General features: G+C 38.6%; 1 protein-coding gene across 1 annotated transcript in view; it reads right to left on the minus strand.

Moving 5' to 3' along the window:
- Window positions 1–9,724: 9,724 nt before the first annotated feature.
- The window catches only part of OCIAD2 (OCIA domain containing 2), a 31,997-nt gene continuing 18,258 nt past the window's right edge, over window positions 9,725–23,463 (minus strand). The window contains exons 5-7 of the mRNA XM_037829776.1: window positions 16,440–16,487; window positions 15,349–15,466; window positions 9,725–12,224 (exon numbers count right to left, since the gene is read on the minus strand). Coding sequence (XP_037685704.1) covers window positions 12,143–12,224; window positions 15,349–15,466; window positions 16,440–16,487 — 248 coding nt within the window. The 3' untranslated portion in view covers window positions 9,725–12,142. The remainder of the gene's footprint in view (window positions 12,225–15,348; window positions 15,467–16,439; window positions 16,488–23,463) is intronic.

Here is a 23,463-nt window from a genome sequence, read left to right on the forward strand (position 1 = left end):
TGGATCGAATGGTAACTCTATATCTAGTTTTCTAAGGAACTGCCAGACTGACTTCCAGAGTGGCTGAACCATTATACAACATTGAATAACAATGTTATTAACATTGAATACAACAGTGAATAAGAGTTCCAATTTCTCCACATCCCCTCCAGCATTTGTAGTTTCCTGTTTGTTTAATGGCAGCCATTCTAACCGGTGTTAGATGGTATCTCATTGTGGTCTTAATTTGCATCTCTCTAATAGCTAGTGAAGCTGAACATTTTTTCATGTGTTTCTTGGCCATTTGTGTTTCCTCTTCAGAGAACTGTCTTTTCATATTTTTTGCCCATTTTATAATTGGGCCAACTGTACTATTGTCATTGAGTTGTAGGATTTCTTTATATATGCATGATATCAGTCTTTTGTCAGATACATGGTTTCCAAAATTTTTTTCCCATTGAGTTGGCTGCCTCTTTACCTTTTTGAGAAATTCCTTTGAGGTGCAGAAACTTCTAAGCTTGAGGAGTTCCCATTTATCTATTTTCTCTTTTGTTGCTTGTGCTTTGGGTGTAAAGTCTAGGAAGTGGCCGCCTAATACAAGGTCTTGAAGATGTTTTCCTACATTATCTTCTAGGAGTTTTATGGTACTTTCTTTTATATTGAGATCTTTGGTCCATTTTGAGTTAAATTTTGTGTAGGGGGTGAGGTAGGGGTCCTCTTTCATTCTTTTGGATATGGATATCCAACTCTCCCAGCCCCATTTGTTGAAAAGACCATTATGACTCAGTTCAGTGACTTTGGGGGCCTTATCAAAGATCAGTCGGCCATAGATCTGAGGGTCTATCTCTGAGTTCTCAATTCGATTCCATTGATCTATATGTCTATCTTTGTGCCAGTACCATGCTGTTTTGGCAACTGTGGCTTTATAATAAGCTTCAAAGTCAGGGAGTGTAAGTCCTCCCACTTCGTTTTTCTTTTTTAGAGTGTCTTTAGCAATTCGAGGCATCTTCCCTTTCCAAATAAATTTGATAACTAGCTTTTCCAAGTCTGCAAAGTAGGTTGTTGGAATTTTGATTGAGATTGCATTGAATCTGTAGATGAGTTTGGGTAGAATTGACATCTTAATGACATTTAGCCTTCCTATCCATGAACATGGAATATTTTTCCATCTTTTAAGGTCCCCTTCTATTTCTTTTAGTAGAGTTATGTAGTTTTATTGTATAGGTCTTTTACATCTTTGGTTAAGTTTATTCCTAGGTACTTGATTTTTTTAGTTGCTATTGAAAATGGTATCTTTTTCTTGAGTGTCTCTTCAGTTTGTTCATTTCTAGCATATAGAAACATTACTGACTTACGTGCATTAACCTTGTATCCCGCTACTTTGCTAAATTTGTTTATTAGCTCTAGTAGCTGTATCGTCGATTTCTCAGGGTTTTCTAGATATAAGATCATATCATCTGCAAACAATGACAGTTTTACTTCTTCTTTTCCAATCTGGATGCCTTTTATTTCTTTGTCTTGCTGGATTGCCCTGGCTAGCACTTCCAGCACAATGTTGAATAACAGTGGTGACAGCGGGCATCCTTGTCTTGTTCCTGATCTTAGAGGGAAGGCTTTCAGTCTCTCACCATTGAGTACTATGCTGGCTGTGGGTTTTTCATATATGCTCTTTATCATGTTGAGGAAGTTTCCTTCAATTCCTACCTTTTGAAGTGTTTTTATCAAAAAGGGATGTTGGATTTTGTCAAATGCTTTTTCAGCATCTATTGAGATGATCAATTGATTTTTCCCTTTTGACTTGTTAATGTGTTGTAATATATTGATTGATTTTCTTATGTTGAACCATCCTTGCATGCCTGGAATAAACCCCACTTGGTCATGGTGTATGATTTTTTTAATGTGTCTTTGGATTCGATTTGCAAGTATTTTGTTGAGGATTTTTGCATCTATATTCATTAGGGAGATTGGCCGGTAGTTTTCCTTTTTTGTAGCATCTTTGCCTGGTTTTGGTATTAGATTGATGTTAGCTTCATAAAATGAGTTAGGTAGTGTTCCATTTTCTTCAATGTTTTGAAAGAGTTTGAGTAAGATTGGTGTCAGTTCTTTCTGGAAAGTTTGGTAGAATTCCCCTGTGAAGCCATCTGGCCCTGGGCATTTATTTGTGGGAAGATTTTTGATGACTGATTGGATCTCTTTGCTTGTGATGGGTTGGTTGAGGTCTTCTATTTCTTCTCTGGTCAGTCTAGGTTGTTCATATGTTTCCAGGAAATTGTCCATTTCCTCTACATTCTCCAGTTTGTTGCCATAGAGTTGTTCATAGTATCCTCTTATAATTTTTTTAATTTCTTCAGGATCTGCAGTTATGTCACCTTTTTCATTCATTATTTTGTTTATATGGGTCTTCTCTCTTTTTGATTTTGTCAGTCTAGCTAGGGGCTTGTCAATCTTGTTGATCTTCTCAAAGAACCAACTTTTGGTGATATTTATCCTCTCTATTGTTTTTTTGTTCTCTATGTCATTTATTTCTGCTTTAATCCTTGTTATTTCTTTTCTTCTACTTGGTTTAGGATTGGTTTGCTGTTCATTTTCTACCTTCTTCAGTTGATCCATTAGTTCTTTGATTTTGGCTCTTTCTTCGTTTTTAATATATGCATTTAGTGCTATAAATTTCCCCCTTTGTACTGCTTGTGCTGCATCCCATAGGTTTTGGTATGTTGTGTTCTCATTTTCATTCGTCTCTATATATTTAGCAATTTCTCTTGCTATTTCTTCTTTAACCCACTGATTGTTTAGGAGTGTGTTGTTTAACCTCCAGGTATTTGTGAATTTTCTAAGTCTCTGATGGTTATTGACTTCTAATTGTATTCCATTGTGGTCAGAGAATGTGCTTTGAATAATTTCAGTCTTTTTAAATTTATTGAGCCTTGTTTTATGTCCCAGCATATGATCTATTCTGGAGAAAGTTCCATGAGCACTAGAAAAGTATGTGTATCCTGGTGATTTGGGATGTAATGTCCTGTATATGTCTGTTAAATCTAATTCATTTATCAGATTGTTTAGGTTTTCAATTTCCTTATTGGTCTTCTGTCTGGTTGATCTATCTATAGGAGAGAGTGATGTGTTGAAGTCTCCCACAATTATTGTGGAAACATCAATTGCTTCCTTTAGTTTTGCCAGTGTTTCTCTCATGTATTTTGTGGCACCTTGATTGGGTGCATAGACATTTATGATTGTTATTTCTTCTTGCTGAATTGCCCCTTTTATTAGTATGTAGTGGCCTTCTTTGTCTCTCAAAACATCCCTGCATTTGAAGTCTATTTTATCTGAGATTAATATTGCTACACCTGCTTTCTTTTGGCTGTAGCTTGCATGAAATATTTTTTTCCATCCTTTCACTTTCAGTTTCTTTGTGTCCCTGTGTCTAAGATGAGTCTCTTGTATGCAACATATTGATGGTTCATTTTTTTTGATCCATTCTGCGAATCTATATCTTTTAATTGGGGAGTTTAATCCATTTACGTTCAACGTTATAACCGTGAAGGCATTTCTTGAACCAACCATCTTATCCTTTGGTTTATGTTTGTCATATTTTTCCCCTTTGTCTATTAATATCCTTTATTGTACCCATACCGAATCTCTTTAGTACTGAACCTTTCTCCAAGTCTCTCTGTCCTTTCTTTGTTTCTCTGTCTGTAGGGCTCCCTTTAGTATCTCCAGTAGGGCAGGTCTCTTGTTAGCAAATTCTCTCAGCATTTGTTTGTCTGTGAAAAATTTAAGCTGTCCGTCAAATTTGAAGGAGAGCTTTGCTGGATAAAGTATTCTTGGCTGGAAATTTTTCTCACTCAGAATTTTAAATATATCATGCCACTGCCTTCTCGCCTCCATGGTGGCTGCTGAGTAGTCACTACTTAGTCTTATGCTGTTTCCTTTGTATGTGGTGAATTGCTTTTCTCTTGCTGCTTTCAGAACTTGCTCCTTCTCTTCTGTGTTTGACAGTGTGATCAGTATATGTCTCAGAGTGGGTTTATTTGGATTTATTCTATTTGGGGTTCGCTGAGCATTTATGATTTGTGTATTTATGTTGTTTAGAAGATTTGGGAAGTTTTCCCCAACAATTTCTTTGAATACTCTTCCTAGACCTTTACCCTTTTCTTCCCCTTCTGGGACACCAATGAGTCTTATATTTGGACGTTTCATATTATCTATCATATCCCTGAGGTCCATTTCGATTTTTTCAATTTTTTTCCCCATTCTTTCTTTTATGCTTTCATTTTCCATTCTGTCATCTTCCAGGTCACTGATTCGTTGTTCAACTTCCTCTAGTCTTGTACTATGAGTGTCCAGAATCTTTTTAATTTGGTCAACAGTTTCTTTAATTTCCATAAGATCATCCATTTTTTTATTTAGTCTTGCAATGTCTTCTTTATGCTCTTCTAGAGTCTTCTTGATTTCCTTTATATCCCGTACTATGGTCTCATTGTTCATCTTTAGTTCTTTGAGTAGCTGCTCTAGGTGCTGTGTCTCTTCTGACCTTTTGATTTGGGTGCTGGGGCTTGGGTTATCCATATTGTCTGTTTTTTTCATATGCTTTATAATTTTCTGTTGTTTTTGGCCTCGTGGCATTTGCTGAACTTGAAAGGGTTCTTTTAGGGTTTGTAGACCAATTGAAGTCCTTATCTCTAATTTATAAGATCTACAGCTTCATGGAGTACACTTTCTCTAACTAACCAGCAGGTGTCGTCCACGAGCCACCTGTTCTCCACAAGCCAGTTCTCCCCTGCTTAGCCTTTTTGGTGAGTGGGGGAGTGAGTCTTGTGGGGTCCAATTGGTGTACCAAGCTTGCGTGTGTAGTTGGTGTTGCCTGCCCTGTATATGGGGCGTGTTTCTGGGCAGTCAGGGAGGGGAGGGGTGGCTCTAACAATCAAATCTCCCTGGTGGTCCTAGAGGTTTAAAGCTGCTGCAATAGTCTAATCCTTCAGTTCAGTCCTGCCACAGTTTGTCTCTGCCACTGACCCACTAGTCCTTGGTATTGGCGTATCGCTCCTGAGACTTGCAAGTGGGCCCCTCTTCCAGGCCGTGCACCCCGGGTCCTGTGTTGAGGGATGACTGTGCTATGTCACAGGTGAGTGCCGTCCCCCCAGGGCAGTTCTGGGCTGCTGGGCTGTGTAGGGAGGCTCCCAGTCTGCTAAAATGGTGGCTGAATGGGGCTTTCTTAATTCACACTGCTCCACCTTCCCAACTCTGGGACAATCAGCTGAGGTTGCAGGGAAGGCTAATGTCCACGCCCAGTTTTGTGGTGTGTGCCTGTTATTTGAAGCACTTCCGTCACACTGGGTTGTCTGGGGCAGTTCTGGGCTATGGGGCTGGTGATGGGCAGGAGAGTTTCCTGTCCACCAGGATGATGGCTGTGAGCGGACACCCCCCTTTTCTTGGGAAGTTGTGGTGTTTAGTGAATTTTCTCAGCCACTGGATTATTGCGTTTTGTCTCAGAGCTCTCCTAGTTCTGCTCTTGACTTGACCTGCCCAAATAGCAAGTCTTTGAAGCTTTCTGTATTGGGCTTCTTAGAGTAATTGTTTTAGAAAAAGAAAAAGGGATTAAAAAAAAAAAAAAAAAACGGCCCTCCTCAGAGATCTAATTGGTTATTGAAATGCTAAGAGACAAAGCAACCAGGGCCATTAAGGAAAGGTCCACAGGGCAGAGAGATCAGCTTTTCTTCGGGATTTGCATATGCGCCTCAGGGCCTGAGCTCGGGCCTGAGCTCTGCCCTCCCCCTTTCTATGTTCACCAGAACTCCAAAAATCCTCCGCTTTTATTTTGGAGTTTTTCGTGTTGTTTTTTTTTCTCTATGCCTGTCTCCTCTCTGCTGGGCTGGCTGCTCTCAGATTCTCTGGTGTCTGGTCTCAGTCTATCTATGGTTGGAGTTTGGATCAGTAGAATGAGATTCCGATAAGGGCTGCCACTGCAGTTCTCCCTTCTCCTTCCCGGAGCTGACAGCCCCTCCTCCCACGGGACTGAGCCTGGCAGGGAGGGGCGCGGGTCCCCTGGCTGCAAAAACTTACAGATTTCGCTGATCTCAGCAGTTCCACGTTTTCATGAGTGTTGTATGAAGTATGCCCAAAGTCAGATTGCTCTTTGGTGTCCAGTCCACGCAGTTCCTGGCTTTCTACCTACTTTTCTGGAGGAGTAACTAAAACATACAGCTCACCAGTCTGCCATCTTGCCCCGCCTCCAGTAGGTATATGTGTTTTTAAAATTAGAGAGATTTTGTATGAAAATTCAGATTTCCAGTTTGTTATAGGTTGAATTGAATCCTTGTACTTGTGATTGTGACCTTATTTGGAAATAGGGTATATTAAGGTTCTCTAGGGAAACAGAATCAGCAAGAGATATCTAAATAAAAGATTTTATAAAGTGTCTCATGCAACTGTGGGGATGCATGAGTCCAAATTCCATAAGGCAGGCAGCAAACTGGCAAATTCATTGAACGTGTTTGATGAACTCCTCAGGCAGCAAACTGGCAATTCCAATGAACTCCTGAGGAAATGCTTCACTGGCTAGCCAAAGAAGAAGTGAAGTTCCTCTGTCTATCTTAAAAGTCTTCAACTGATTGGATTAAATCCAACTGATTGCATTTGCTTATTGTGGAAGACACACCCTTTGTTGACGTAATCAGTGACAGCTGCAGCCAATTGACTCATGATTTAATAAACCAGCCTTCTGGTTTATTAATCAGCCAGAAATGTCTTTGCAGTAGCGGTTAGGCCAGTGCTTGCTTGACACCTGTGTAACATCACCTGGCCAAGTTGACACATGAACCTAACTATCACATAGGGTCTTTGCAGAAGTAACCAATTTAAGATGAGGCCATACTGATTGGGTGGGGGCAATCCAATATTGACTGGTGTCCTTATAAGATGGGGAGAAGTGACAGACGCAGACACAGAGTGGGGACAGCCATGTGAAGAAGGAGGCAGAGATTGGAATTATGCTGCCCAAGCCAAAGGAATGTCTGGGGCCACCAGAAGCCACCTCCCCAGAGGCTTCCAAGACAGCACAGTGCTGCCAGCACCTGGTTTTCAGACTTCCAACCTCCAGAACTGTGAGAGAATGGTTTCCACAAGTCATCCAGTTTGTGGTAATTTGTTACAGCAGCCCTAGGAAACTAATACACAGATGTTCTTGAAACAAATCTGAAGGTTAGTCATCGCAGGGCCAGTATTGCCACATAGTAATTTCATCCAGAGGTGAAACGTGGTTTCTCCTGGGAAGGCGCCTGCCCCTCCACCAGCTGCACTCATCAGCCCACACTTATGTGAACAGCTCAGGCCATTTCTGGAGTCTTGGCGTGAGGGCACCATAGGGCAAAGTGCATCCAAGACCAGGATGAGATGCAGCTGGAAACCTACTCCAGTAGTTGAAACAACTGAGGACTTTTAGCCATATTTCTAACATGGAACACACCTTCTAGTATTTAAAGGCTATTATGTGAAAGCAGATAAAAATTACATATTTTAGCCACACAGTGCAAAACTGTGCAAATTACAGGTTTAGGCCATAAAAATGTTTATCAGGTGCCTGTATCTAGCCAGGAACTCTGCTTGGGGCTGGGAATTCGGGGAGAAGAAAGAAAGAAAGAAAGAAAGAAAGAAAGAAAGAAAGAAAGAAAGAAAGAAAAGGAAGGAAGGAAGGAAGGAAGGAAGGAAGGAAGGAAGGAAGGAAGGAAGGAAGGAAGGAAACACTAATTCCTGGAGGACCTTCTAGTCTAGAGGGGAGGGAGGCAAACCTGGGCTCACCGTAATTTAAATGGTTGTGCATTGGGCAGAGGTGGCCTGTGGACAGGTGTCCTTTCCCTGGAGGTGCTTAAGTGGGACCTAGAACATCACCTGCCTGGGTAGTGGAGAGGGTATTTCCACAGTGGCTGTGTGAGGTTGAGTTATATCTTTTTTTTCCTTCCAACTTTATTGAGATATAGTAACATACCATACAATTATCCAATCTGTTGTTCACAGTATCATCATATAGTTCTGCATTCATCACCACAATCAATTTTTGAACATTTTCATTACTCCAAAAAAGTAATAAAAATAAAAGTAAAAAAGAACACCCAAAACATCCTACTCCTGTCCCCCATTATTCATTTATTTTTTTGTCCCCATTTTTCTACTCATCTGTCCATACACTGGATAAAGGGAGTGTGAGCCACAAGGTTTTCACAATCACACAGTCACACCATATAAGCTATATAGTTATACAACTGTCTTCAACAATCAAGGCTACTGGGTTGTAGTTCAACAGTTTCAGGTGTTTCCTTCTAGCTATTCCAATACACTAAAACTAAAAAGGGGTATCTATATAATGCATAAGAATAACCTCCAAAATGACTTCTCGACTCCATTTGAAATCTCTTAGCCACTGAAACTTTTTTGTTTCATTTCTCTCCCCGCTTTGGTCCAAGGCGGCTTTCTCAATTCACGATGCTGGGTCCAGACTCAGCCCTGGGAGTCATGTCCCATGTTCCCATGTTGCCAGGGAGATTCATACCCCTGGGAGTCATGTCCCATGTAGTGGGGAGGGCAGCAAGTTTTGCTGCCAAGTTGGCTTAAAGAGGCCACATCTGAGCAACAAAAGAGGTTCTCTGGGGGTGACTCACACACAATTATAAGTAGACTTAGCCTCTCCTTTGCAGGAACAGACTTCATAAAGGGCAAGTCCCAAGAGAGAGGACTTGGCCTAAAATTGGTAGTTCCCAATGTTTGTGAGAAAATAAAGAATTCCCCAGGTGGGTAAATTTAATAAATTTGATATTTTCACATTTTTGCCCAATCCCTCAAGGGGGCTTTTCAAATACTTCTTTATCCTTTGCCCAGATTACTCTGGATATATCGGGGCTTCACATTAACCTGTACAAACAAATCAGGTCTCATTCCGTATTCAAGGTTCCACGTAGTTATGGCGTACAATTAAACTGACCATACAAGTTAAATTACATAGTGTGCCACGGAAAATAAAGATTTTCCACCAAATAAACATCTCTACCTTTTGGTTTATATCTTAAGCCACAAACTGGCAATGAGAATATAAGCTCCTAGAAATTGGGAGTTTTTTTGTTTTGTTACAGCTATATTCTCAGGACCTAAGAAAGAGCCTGGTAAAGCAGATACTCAATAAACATATGAATATATGAAAAATGAAAATTTAAAAACCAAGTGTCACATAGAAACCTTCACTTCTTGCTTGTTTTGAAAAATGGGAAGGTTTGACAACCGTGGGCCCACATATTTGTGTTTGTGGAAGTAAATCATACCCCCATGTTTAATATACAACCTGTCCAGCGCCAATTACATTATCCATCTGGTCCTGGACTTTGCAACCTCTTGATTAATCATTGAAATCTCTGTTAACTCTAAATGTCTATGAAATAAAATTTAATAGAAATTGGGGGGCAGAATTCCAAAGCAGAAAATTTTTCTGTCAATGAATAGGTTGCATTATTTGATTATCAAGAAAATTATCTGCACATTTTCATTATTTAACCAAGTCATTCAAGATAAATTTTATTACTTTCAAAATGTAGACAGAAAATAGACAAATCATCTCTTCTGACAGCAATGGAAGACAATATCCTTTTAAAATGAGAATTTTTCAAATATATAAACATTATATGCAGTACATTATGTTATATATTTCTATCTATTATATATACTATATAAATCTTCCTGGAAATTTTTCTGTTTTGAAAAGAGAAACAGACACAAAATGTTTATTGTTTTAATTGTGAAGCTTACATTTCATGCAGAATACAGTTTAATTCCAGCAATAATTTTTGAATTCCAGGATCACACAAACGGAGGCAACATTTACAAACAAATGACCACCTTAGTTAACAGTGGGTGGAACATTTGATCAATCCCTTACAATAAAAAAATATCTTGATGGAATCCTTTCTGAAGATCTACTCATGCATAACCCAAGACAGAAACCCACTTCCAGGCATCACCGGAGGGCATAAAGGATGCATAATATTAAAGTAAATCATTTTGGTGTCATTTTCTGGGATAAAGATTTTCCTTATTCTCATAAGTACCATTCTCCTTTGTTATGATTCTTTACTATGTTGTCCAGATAAACTACAAATGTGTTAGACAGTATTGTTGATTCCATATATCAAATTTGTCTCTTATAGGTACATTCATAAAGTAGCTTAAGGTTACATTTTAAATTCCATTAATCAAATTCAAAGTAATGGAATATTTTCCATTTTTCTTCACTCTAGAATATCAGTACATATCATAATAGGGAAAAATTTCAAGTAAAGTTGGTTAGACATCCAACTTTCACCACATTGTCTTGACAATTCATGCAAGTTTATCTGCAACTTTATCCTGCTGGTTTCTGCCAACATTTTTCATCATGAAGTTATTGCTACCATAAACTTTTGACCAGCTTGGTGATGAGTGTTGGTAATTTCTAAATACTAAAATACAGATGTTGTACCTTAACACATCTTCCTACTAGGAACAGATATTCTCTCCCAGATATCTGCTTTCTAAATAGATAAAAAAGATAAGCAGCAGAATAAACAAGACTTCTTGGATGACCTTTCAGTTTTTTCTTTATCGATTTCCTTTCACACTAAGATTACTGCTTTAATGAGTAAGTTGTTTATTTAGGAAAAGCAAAGGGCCCAAACAGTAAACCCAATTTGATGCAGAAGAACTTTTTAGATGTCAGCAGTAAAGAATGTTCCCCCTCAACAATAGTAGACTCATCTCTTCCCAGGGCCCCGAGACAGATTTTAACATTGACTTGCTGTGCTTAAAATGTTCTGATCCCTGGGAAATCATTTTCTGGGATGCAGAAAACAAATGTACCCAATTCTGAATTTTTGCCAATAGCTGAGATAACAAAGAGTCACCAATTGCTGGTTGTCAGAGCCAAGAGTTAAACTGCATCCAAAAAGCTAGGATATTGGCTCCAAGTTATGATTTACAGAAACAGAACTTTATCAACTGATAAAACAGATTATATACTATAAAAAAGACTTAGTCAAAATCACTGCATTTCACATGCTTAATGTTCACATAAAAATGAAGACTTCCAAATTTTTTAAATGTTTAAACTATTTCACATTGGGTATTAACTTTGGATGAGGTTCCCCTTCTCACTTCCAGAATACAGATTTCAAGATGTATTGAGTAAAACATAAATGTGTATACACATACTCACAAACATACACTAAATATAAAGGGTGACACATATATAAAGCACTTTCCTGAGAAGTTGCAAAAGAAGTTTTTATATAAGGCTTAGACAACCTGCCAAAAATAAAAAGTTCCCAATAGGTGGTTTTTTTTCTTTTCCATGCAAACACCCAGCAGGAGGATAGGAAAGTGCTAGCTGGAATGGCTGCCTCTGAGCTCCCTAAAACCCCAGGAATTTATGATTGTATGAATTAATTCTTCCAGTCATTCCTCCTATAAATAAGCTATTCCTTAGGAAGAAGAGGGAGGATGGTTTGGGAAATTGTGCTTCTTCTTTCAGGCCACTAGTAGTATGTATAAAAACCTGGTTCTTGAGTACTGTCCATGAGAATGTACCTTTTAGTCAAGCAGGTGACTACAGACAATGGGACATTTCCACATTCCACCATACCAATGAGACATAAAGTCACCTAGAGCATCAAAAGGACAGTTGATTCATACTGTGACCCTTTCAAATGAAATATTTTTCATTACTTTAAGTTAAAAATCACGGCCCCTATATTTTAGAAATGGGGTTATGACTTCCCAGTTTCTTCAATAGTCACTCCTGTCTTCCATTAGAGAACTTAGAACACAGAAAAAATGCAGAATGAAAAAAAGGGTGTGAGCTAATCAAAGAAGGCTCTAAATTTTTTACTCATCTGCAAGTAAATTAGGGTGCAACATAATTTCTTTTTGGTGTATGAAAACTCCCAACAAGTTCTTAAGTAGCAGAAAAACATGTAGCGTGCTGATAAAAAGCCTCTGAGATTCAATTGAGAGCCTTCATCAAAAAGCATTTTAGTAGAGTAGGAATCATAATATTTCTGTTCTATAATTTGTTATTTTAAGATACATTTGAAATTTTAAATGTGTACAAATTCAGAGGCTTAAGAAACTTCAAAAGTCATAGCTATAAAGTTTAGGAAGCTGAGGGCTGTGAACTTCCTTTCTCACTTAACCCACGCTTGGTTTTGCATTCCTCACAGGTGAGCAGGCAGTGCCTAAAAAAGAAGCAAATAAAGATAATGGTTTGTATTTTGACACTGGAAGCTCTACTCTTTACACATTATTTAAGACATTTTCTATGCTGTTTACTGTCAGACCCAGAAAAAAAAAGAGTCTAACATATAGAAGGAATGTCTGATCTAGGGGGCCTGCTGCTTATCTCATAGATACCAGGTGCACCATAAACTAAGGGTTGAAGGCTGTTTTAGAAATCCCAGTCTTAGTGGCGCCTCGACCCCCAAAGGCGGATAAGACAAGATCAGATAGGCCCATAAGATGAACGACCACAAGCAAGCCAAAAGGCCTGCTTCCTCCACATAGATAATACAGTGCACATCAAAGAAGATGAGTGTGTTAGAACCCTAGCAACCAATCAGCTCAGAAGTTGATAAGTCCATACCCAATTAGGGCACAGGACACACTCAGCAGGCACCCTTTGCCCTCAACACCCTTCCATCCCAACGTGGTTTTTTCCTTTAAAAAATGCTGCTCTCAGATAGAGAGCCAGAGCCATTTTCTTTCTTTCTTTTTGCTGGCTCCCACCTGTTTTCTTCCTCTAATAAACCTTAAACTCTCTACTTAAACTATGACTCACTGTGTTGTATGGATTCTTCAACGACTCCGACCTAACATTTACTAGCCGAACTTTTACAGTAATAATAGGAAGTGTTTCTTGGTTTAAAATCCCCAGAATTTCATCTAAAAAAGACAATAATGATCTTCGTGTTGAGACAGATGGCTGGATTTGTGGTCTGGGTTACAAAGGAGTTGAACAAATTGACCCTTTTCTAATTTGAGCAATTTCTACAAACAGCACAAAAGTCATAAAATACACAGTGCATCTATATAGGATTTAACTATATGCCTACAGACTGGTTTGGTCTGTACACACACATTTTTTTTAAATTAAAAAAAATTAATGACCTTTCCAGAATTCCTTCTTCATTATTTGCCTGACTTGTATCAACTTCCTCTGGATCTAATGCAATAAGCAAGAAAATGTACTGATTTGTCATAGAATACTATTAACACACGTAGAACAGATAACCTCCAGGCCCTTCCTTACGTTAAAATTTTAGAATCTTACAAATTATATTCAACAAACATTAATTGACTCCCGACCACTGTCAGGAGTCTGCATACAAAGGATTTTTGCAAGACAGTGATGGGATGAGATCTGCATTGTAAAAAGATCATTCTGAGTTGAGTGGAAAGGATCACTCAGAAGGCAGCAAGACCAGAAGCTGCTATTGCAAGTCCCTGGAAGATGTATGATGAATTTCCCTCTCCTTCCTTTGTCACTTACATCACCCCATGGCTTTAAGAATTAAGTAAAAATTCTGAGCGTGGCCTATAAATTCTTCCAGAAACCAACCCCTGCCTGGCTAGCCTTCCAGCTTATCTTCTACCACTCTTCAATAGCTCCTCAGGCTCCAGCCATGCGGTCTTTTTATGGTTCCTTGAGAAGTCAAGTTTCCCTTCTGTGCATGCTATTCCTGGCTTATAAGCTTTTTTTAAGCCTTACTAAAATTCCTACCGGTCTTTTAAGATTCAAGTCAATTGTCATCACCTCCTCTAAGAAGTCTTTCCTGATAATCCTTCCTCACTCTCCCTTCCACTTCGACTTAGTTAGGTACTCTGTTCTACTCTCCCTTAATTAGAAAACCAGAAAGCTTTGTGAGTTACTGCCACTAACATGTGCTGGTAATGGTCCTTCACATAGGATTTAGCAACTGGTTACCAGCTACTAATGCAAGCTCGTTTTCCGAAGTCTAGAGTTAGGCTGCTGTAGCTGGACATGGGCAAGCCGAAAGGAATTACAGAATGTAGAGTTTAAAGGGGACTTGGAGACCATTCAGTTCAACTATCTCCTTTTATACACGAAGTATGAACAATGGACATTGTAACAAAAATCTAGATTTCAGTCTTATGTTCCTAATTTTTCTGGAACCCAAAGTTGGTTAATTGCAAAATAAACTCTTTTGATTAAAGAGGAGGAGGAAGCAGTTAGCAAAATCATCTCCTTTGCTTGTACTGCTTTTTTCCCACTCTCCCTACACATGTGGGATCATGTGGACAATTATTCCTCAGTAAGCTGACTCCAAAACACAACTTTGCAAGGATGGGCTGAAGTTGGTGTTGTCTGTAAATATGGAGTTGATGACTCTCTGGTGGCCTTGCTGGTGTAGTATAAAGAGTAAGGGCTTGGAAAACAAACGGGCTCTGGTTAGAGTCCCTCTTTTACCTTTTATTAACTATGTGACCTTCAGAGGGTCTCTGCCCCTCTTCAGGCCTCAGACAGCTCATCAGGAAGAGACAGTGGCTAAGATTCTGTGCACCTCTTCTGGCCAGGGGATATGGCTTTCCAAAGCCAAACAATTAGGAAAAGAATCTGGGTATCCTGCTTTCTAGTCCAATGTTGTTTTCACTGAATCATACTGCTTCTCAAATAGAATCCACCACGACAAATGAGGAGTCTTTCAAGAAATGTGTCCCCAACACTAGTCCTGTGATACTATGGTAAAAAATAGCTAATAATTACTGAGAACTTACTGAGCATTGTGATAACCATTTTTATTCCTTACAATAGCTCATGGAAACAATCGGATCACCATTTTATACAGAAGAGAAAACTGAAGATTAGAGAGTTTAAGACCTTGTCCAAAGTCACACAGCTTAGTAAGTGGTAGAACTGTTTTTTATCCCAGGCAGTCTAATAGCAGGGATCAGGCTACTAACTCCAAAGACCTCCCATTGAGGCTCATAATATATATTAATATATTACAGGCTCTCAGAAGTCCTGTAGTAAAGAAACCAGTTTAAGTTGTATGTAACCTCATGATGTTAGAAGCCATGCCTGCTCATTGTTATTTTTTACTCACACAATGCCCTTAACATAGTAGGTACTCATTAAATGTTCGTTGAGAGAATGAAGTTAAGTGATTAATTTATATACTAAATAACTGATTGAAGTTCAGTGGCAACAACTCAAAATTTGAGGTTAAAGAGTTTTTAGCATCTGGATTAAAAAATGTTTAATATTACAAATGGTAAATGTTCTTTCATTTAATTTTTATAATTATCTTCATTTACAATCCCTCAATCAAAAAGATTACAAACCTGTTATGCCCTGGACCAAAACCAGCCCCACGGAGCTGGTCTTCAAAGGAATGGAATTTACTCTGGCACACTCTGATGTATGATGCCTTTCCAAGGCCAAATCCCAAGACACCAGCAACTGTAAAAGGAGGTTAGGAAAAATGGGTAATTTAAATGTTAAGAATCTTCTCTACTAACTATCTCTTAGAACTTTTTTTTTTAAACAGTAATAATTTTTATACTAAAAGTACCATGATGGGTTGATGAACAAAACTGAGAATGAAGCTCCCTACTCAAAAGCGGGACTGGGACCCAGGGACTTTGTGATCCCCCTGCAGAGCGGTCAGGGATGGAGCAAGCAACAGTGCTGTCCCAGAGACAGGCAGCCCGAGGTAGCCCAACTGGCACCCAATGAATGAGGCCACCAGGAGAGGGCACGGTGGGGTCTAGCTGTGGCTATGGGCAGCCTCCTAGTCACGGGTAGAAAGCCCTTTTATCCCTTCTATGCCCTTGAAGCAGGGAGGAGCAGCAGCTCGTCTTAACTGAAGGGGAGAGAGGTCACAAGGAAGAAGGAAATATCCTGTGCTATAGCGTGGAAGCAGTCGCCACCCTGCTCCTCCCAATGGGAATGAGGTTAACACTGTAAACTGGAATGCACCTTCTTTGTACATAAAAGAAGCACCAGGTATACCAAGCGGAAGAAGATGAAACTCCAAGTTTTTGATAAGTTATTTAGAAGTCTCCGATTTTTATAATTATTCATTTTTTTATGTCCACTGTAGGAAATACTTTGAAAAGACTGGCAGAAATAAGAAAATAAAAATCACTAGCAGTTCTATCATTCAGAGGCTCTGCCGTTGATATCTATATATTCTGCTAGTCCTTGTCCTAGTTCATACTTTAAAGAGGATTGTCTAAGGTGAAGGTCCTTACTGGCAAGCTTTACATCAGCAAGTGTTGGAGGAACTAAGAAATGCAAAGTGGCAAAAAAGGAAGACTGTTTTTTCAGAGTCAATACAGGAAATTTGGCTAACTTGGACATTCATAGCTCCAGATGCTATCAACATCTATTTCCAACATGAATCTATTTTTATTTTTCTTCCGTGACTTACGTGCGACTTTAGGCAATGATCCAAATCTTGGATTAGCTGCTAAATAACCTAAGGAGTAGTGTATAAATATATTATTATTTCATTTCACAACTTATTTAAATTTATAAAGTATAAAGACACCCTCGAAATTTAACATATAAAACTCCTTCAATGTACACAGATTCTTAATCTAAAGAGACAATCTTAAAAGAGTTATGAATTCAATTCTTGGTCGAATTTAACAACCAAACGGCCATTTTAGGCAAGTATCAAATATTAGTTTTCATGTATAAAAAAGAGAACATTTAGTAATAAGATAAATTAATTATTAATAAGACAAAAGCCATTAATAAAAGGCTTATTTAATTCAAGGCTTATTTAAAGACATCAAAAGAGGGTTCAAATTAGACATTGCCCCTTCATCTTTTTTTTTTTTTAATCATCATTTTATTGAGATATATTCACATACCATGCAGTCATACAAAACAAATTGTACTTTCGATTGTTTACAGTACCATTACATAGTTGTACATTCATCACCTAAATCAATCCCTGACACCTTCATTAGCACACACACAAAAATAACAAGAATAATAATTAGAGTGAAAAAGAGCAATTGAAGTAAAAAAGAACACTGGGTACCTTTGTCTGTTTGTTTCCTTCCCCTACTTTTCTACACATCCATCCATAAACTAGACAAAGTGGAGTTTGGTCCTTATGGCATTCCCAATCCCATTGTCACCCCTCATAAGCTACATTTTTATACAACTGTCTTCGAGATTCATGGGTTCTGGGTTGTAGTTTAATAGTTTCAGGTATCCACCACCAGCTACCCCAATTCTTTAGAACCTAAAAAAGGTTGTCTAAAGTGTGCGTTAAGAATGCCCACCAGAGTGACCTCTCGGCTCCTTTTGGAATCTCTCTGCCACTGAAGCTTATTTCATTTCCTTTCACATCCCCCTTTTGGTCAAGAAGATGTTCTCCGTCCCACGATGCCGGGTCTACATTCCTCCCCGGGAGTCATATTCCACGTTGCCAGGGAGATTCACTCCCCTGGGTGTCTGATCCCACGTAGGGGGGAGGGCAGTGATTTCACCTTTCAAGTTGGCTTAGCCAGAGAGAGAGGGCCACATCTGAGCAACAAAGAGGCATTTGGGAGGAGACTCTTAGGCACAAATACAGGGAGGCCTAGCCTCTCCTTTGCAGCAACCGTCTTCCCAAGGGTAAAACTTATGGTAGAGGGCTCAACCCATCAAACCACCAGTCCCCTATGTCTGTGGTCATGTTAGCAACCATGGAGGTGGGGTAGGCGAATACCCCTGCATTCTCCACAGGCTCCTCAAGGGGGCACTACATCTTTTTTTTTTTTTCCTTGTCTTTTTTCTTTTTTTTTTTTTTTTAACTTTCCCTTCTTTTTTAAATCAACTGTATGAAAAAAAAAGTTAAAAAGAAAACAAACATACAATAAAAGAACATTTCAAAGAGACCATAACAAGGGAGTAAGAAAAAGACAACTAACCTAAGATAACTGCTTAACTTCCAACATGTTCCTACTTTACCCCAAGAAAGTTACCTTATATAGCAACATTTCTGTGAACTTGTTCCTACTACATCCATCAGAAATTAACAGACCATAGTCATTTCTGGGCATCCCCAGAACGTTAAATAGCTTATCTGTTCTTCTTGGATTATTGTTCCCCCTTCCTTAATTGCTCTCTACTGCTAGTTCCCCTACATTCTACATTATAAACCATTTGTTTTACATTTTTCACAGTTCACATTAGTGGTAGCATGTAATATTTCTCTTTTTGTGCCTGGCTTATTTCACTCAGCATTATGTCTTCAAGGTTCATCCATGTTGTCATATGTTTCACCAGATCGTTCCTTCTTACTGCCGCGTAGTATTCCATCGTGTGTATATACCACATTTTATTTATCCACTCATCTGTTGAAGGACATTTGGGTTGTTTCCATCTCTTGGCAATTGTGAATAATGCTGCTATGAACATTGGCGTGCAGATATGTGTTCGTGTCACTGCTTTCCGATCTTCCGGGTATATACCGAGAAGTGCAATCGCTGGATCGAATGGTAGCTCTATATCTAGTTTTCTAAGGAACTGCCAGACTGACTTCCAGAGTGGCTGAACCATTATACAACATTGAATAACAATGTTATTAACATTGAATACAACAGTGAATAAGAGTTCCAATTTCTCCACATCCCCTCCAGCATTTGTAGTTTCCTGTTTGTTTAATGGCAGCCATTCTAACCGGTATTAGATGGTATCTCATTGTGGTCTTAATTTGCATCTCTCTAATAGCTAGTGAAGCTGAACATTTTTTCATGTGTTTCTTGGCCATTTGTATTTCCTCTTCAGAGAACTGTCTTTTCATATCTTTTGCCCATTTTATAATTGGGCCGTCTGTACTATTGTCATTGAGTTGTAGGATTTCTTTGTATATGCAAGATATCAGTCTTTTGTCAGATACATGGTTTCCAAAAATTTTTTCCCATTGAGTTGGCTGCCTCTTTACCTTTTTGAGAAATTCCTTTGAGGTGCAGAAACTTCTAAGCTTGAGGAGTTCCCATTTATCTATTTTCTCTTTTGTTGCTTGTGCTTTGGGTGTAAAGTCTAGGAAGTGGCCTCCTAATACAAGGTCTTGAAGATGTTTTCCTACATTATCTTCTAGGAGTTTTATGGTACTTTCTTTTATATTGAGATCTTTGGTCCATTTTGAGTTAATTTTTGTGTAGGGGGTGAGGTAGGGGTCCTCTTTCATTCTTTTGGATATGGATATCCAACTCTCCCAGCCCCATTTGTTGAAAAGACCATTATGGCTCAGTTCGGTGACTTTGGGGGCCTTATCAAAGATCAGTCGGCCATAGATCTGAGGGTCTATCTCTGAATTCTCAATTCGATTCCATTGATCTATATGTCTATCTTTGTGCCAGTACCATGCTGTTTTGGCAACTGTGGCTTTATAATAAGCTTCAAAGTCAGGCAGTGTAAGTCCTCCCACTTCGTTTTTCTTTTTTAGAGTGTCTTTAGCAATTCGAGGCATCTTCCCTTTCCAAATAAATTTGATAACTAGCTTTTCCAAGTCTGCAAAGTAGGTTGTTGGAATTCTGATTGGGATTGCATTGAATCTGTAGATGAGTTTGGGTAGAATTGACATCTTAATGACATTTAGCCTTCCTATCCATGAACATGGAATTTTTTTCCATCTTTTAAGGTCCCCTTCTATTTCTTTCAGTAGAGTTATGTAGTTTTCTTTGTATAGGTCTTTTACATCTTTGGTTAAGTTTATTCCTAGGTACTTGATTTTTTTAGTTGCTATTGAAAATGGTATCTTTTTCTTGAGTGTCTCTTCAGTTTGTTCATTTCTAGCATATAGAAACATTACTGACTTATGTGCATTAATCTTGTATCCCGCTACTTTGCTAAATTTGTTTATTAGCTCTAGTAGGTGTATCGTTGATTTCTCAGGGTTTTCTAGATATAAGATCATATCATCTGCAAACAATGACAGTTTTACTTCTTCTTTTCCAATTTGGATGCCTTTTATTTCTTTGTCTTGCCGGATTGCCCTGGCTAGCACTTCCAGCACAATGTTGAATAACAGTGGTGACAGCGGGCATCCTTGTCTTGTTCCTGATCTTAGAGGGAAGGCTTTCAGTCTCTCACCATTGAGTACTATGCTGGCTGTGGGTTTTTCATATGTGCTCTTTATCATGTTGAGGAAGTTTCCTTCAATTCCTACTTTTTGAAGTGTTTTTATCAAAAAGGGATGTTGGATTTTGTCAAATGCTTTTTCAGCATCTATTGAGATGATCAATTGATTTTTCCCTTTTGACTTGTTAATGTGTTGTAATACATTGATTGTTTTTCTTATGTTGAACCATCCTTGCATGCCTGGAATGAACCCCACTTGGTCATGGTGTATGATTTTTTTAATGTGTCTTTGGATTCGATTTGCAAGTATTTTGTTGAGGATTTTTGCATCTATATTCATTAGGGAGATTGGCCGGTAGTTTTCCTTTTTTGTAGCATCTTTGCCTGGTTTTGGTATTAGATTGATGTTAGCTTCATAAAATGAGTTAGGTAGTGTTCCATTTTTTTCAATGTTTTGAAAGAGTTTGAGTAAGATTGGTGTCAGTTCTTTCCGGAAAGTTTGGTAGAATTCCCCTGTGAAGCCATCTGGCCCTGGGCATTTATTTGTGGGAAGATTTTTGATGACTGATTGGATCTCTTTGCTTGTGATGGGTTGGTTGAGGTCTTCTATTTCTTCTCTGGTCAGTCTAGGTTGTTCATATGTTTCCAGGAAATTGTCCATTTCTTCTACATTATCCAGTTTGTTGCCATACAGTTGTTCATAATATCCTCTTATAATTTTTTTAATTTCTTCAGGATCTGCAGTTATGTCACCTTTTTCATTCATTATTTTGTTTATATGGGTCTTCTCTCTTTTTGATTTTGTCAGTCTAGCTAGGGGCTTGTCAATCTTGTTGATCTTCTCAAAGAACCAACTTTTGGTGATATTTATCCTCTCTATTGTTTTTTTGTTCTCTATGTCATTTATTTCTGCTTTAATCCTTGTTATTTCTTTTCTTCTACTTGGTTTAGGATTGGTTTGCTGTTCATTTTCTAGCTTCTTCAGTTGATCCATTAGTTCTTTGATTTTGGCTCTTTCTTCCTTTTTAATATATGAGTTTAGTGCTATAAATTTCCCCCTTAGCACTGCTTTTGCTGCATCCCATAGGTTTTGGTATGTTGTGTTCTCATTTTCATTCGTCTCTATATATTTAGCAATTTCTCTTGCTATTTCTTCTTTAACCCACTGATTGTTTAGGAGTGTGTTGTTTAACCTCCAGGTATTTGTGAATTTTCTAAGTCTCTGATGGTTATTGACTTCTAATTGTATTCCATTGTGGTCAGAGAATGTGCTTTGAATAATTTCAATCTTTTTAAATTTATTGAGGCTTGTTTTATGTCCCAGCATATGATCTATTCTGGAGAAAGTTCCGTGAGCACTAGAAAAGTATGTGTATCCTGGTGATTTGGGATGTAATGTCCTGTAGATGTCTGTTAAATCTAATTCATTTATCAGATTGTTTAGGTTTTCAATTTCCTTATTGGTCTTCTGTCTGGTTGATCTATCTATAGGAGAGAGTGATGTGTTGAAGTCTCCCACAATTATTGTGGAAACATCAATTGCTTCCTTTAGTTTTGCCAGTGTTTCTCTCATGTATTTTGTGGCACCTTGGTTGGGTGCATAGACATTTACGATTGTTATTTCTTCTTGCTGAATTGCCCCTTTTATTAGTATGTAGTGGCCTTCTTTGTCTCTCAAAACATCCCTGCATTTGAAGTCTATTTTATCTGAGATTAATATTGCTACACCTGCTTTCTTTTGGCTGTAGCTTGCATGAAATATTTTTTTCCATCCTTTCACTTTCAGTTTCTTTGTGTCCCTGTGTCTAAGATGAGTCTCTTGTATGCAACATATTGATGGTTCATTTTTTTTGATCCATTCTGCGAATCTATATCTTTTAATTGGGGAGTTTAATCCATTTACATTCAACGTTAAAACCGTGAAGGCATTTCTTGAATCGGCCATCTTATCCTTTGGTTTATGTTTGCCATATTTTTCCCTCTCTCTATTAATATCCTTTATTGTACCCATACCGAATCTCTTTAGTACTGAACCTTTCTCCAAGTCTCTCTGTCCTGTCTTTGTTTCTCTGTCTGTAGGGCTCCGTTTAGTATCTCCAGTAGGGCAGGTCTCTTGTTAGCAAATTCTCTCAGCATTTCTTTGTCTGTGAAAAATTTAAGCTCTCCCTCAAATTTGAAGGAGAGCTTTGCTGGATAAAGTATTCTTGGCTGGAAATTCCTCTCACTCAGAATTTTAAATATATCGTGCCACTGCCTTCTTGCCTCCATGGTGGCTGCTGAGTAGTCACTACTTAGTCTTATGCTGTTTCCTTTGTATGTGGTGAATTGCTTTTCTCTTGCTGCTTTCAGAACTTGCTCCTTCTCTTCTATGTTTGACAGTGTGATCAGTATATGTCTTGGAGTGGGTTTTTTTGGATTTATTCTATTTGGAGTTCGCTCAGCATTTATGATTTGTGTATTTATGTTGTTTAGAAGATTTGGGAAGTTTTCCCCAACAATTTCTTTGAATACTCTTCCTAGACCTTTACCCTTTTCTTCCCCTTCTGGGACACCGATGAGTCTTATATTCGGACGTTTCATATTATCTATCATATCCCTGAGGTCCATTTCGAGTTTTTCAATTTTTTTCCCCATTCTTTCTTTTATGCTTTCATTTTCCATTCTGTCATCTTCTAGGTCACTGATTCGTTGTTCAACTTCCTCTAGTCTTGTACTATGAGTGTCCAGAATGTTTTTAATTTGGTCAACAGTTTCTTTAATTTCCATAAGATCATCCATTTTTTTATTTAGTCTTGCAATGTCTTCTTTATGCTCTTCTCGGGTCTTCTTGATTTCCTTCATATCCCGTACTATGGTCTCATTGTTCATCTTTAGTTCTTTGAGTAGCTGCTCTAGGTGCTGTGTCTCTTCTGGTATTTTCATTTGGGTGCTTGGGCTTGGGTTATCCATATCGTCTGGTTTTTTCATATGCTTTATAATTTTCTGTTGTTTTTGGCCTCGTGGCATTTGCTGAACTTGATAGGGTTCTTTTAGGGTTTGTAGACCTATTGAAGTCCTTATCTCTAGTTTATCAGATCTACAGCTTCGTGGAGTACACTTTCTCTAACTAACCAGCAGGTGGCGTCCACGAGCCACCTGTTCTCCACAAGCCAGTTCTCCCCTGCTTAGCCTTTTTGGTGAGTGGGGGAGTGAGTCTTGTGGGGCCCAATTGGTGTACCAAGCTTGCGTGTGTAGTTGGTGTTGCCTGCCCTGTATGTGGGGCGTGTTTCTGGGCAGTCGGGGAGGGGGGGGGTGGCCCTAACAATCAAATCTCCCTGATGATCCTAGAGTTTTAAAGCTGCTGCAATAGTCTAATCCTTCAGTTCAGTCCT

Source organism: Choloepus didactylus, chromosome 3, assembly GCF_015220235.1.
Source record: "Choloepus didactylus isolate mChoDid1 chromosome 3, mChoDid1.pri, whole genome shotgun sequence".
NCBI classification, from domain to species: Eukaryota; Metazoa; Chordata; class Mammalia; order Pilosa; family Megalonychidae; genus Choloepus; species Choloepus didactylus.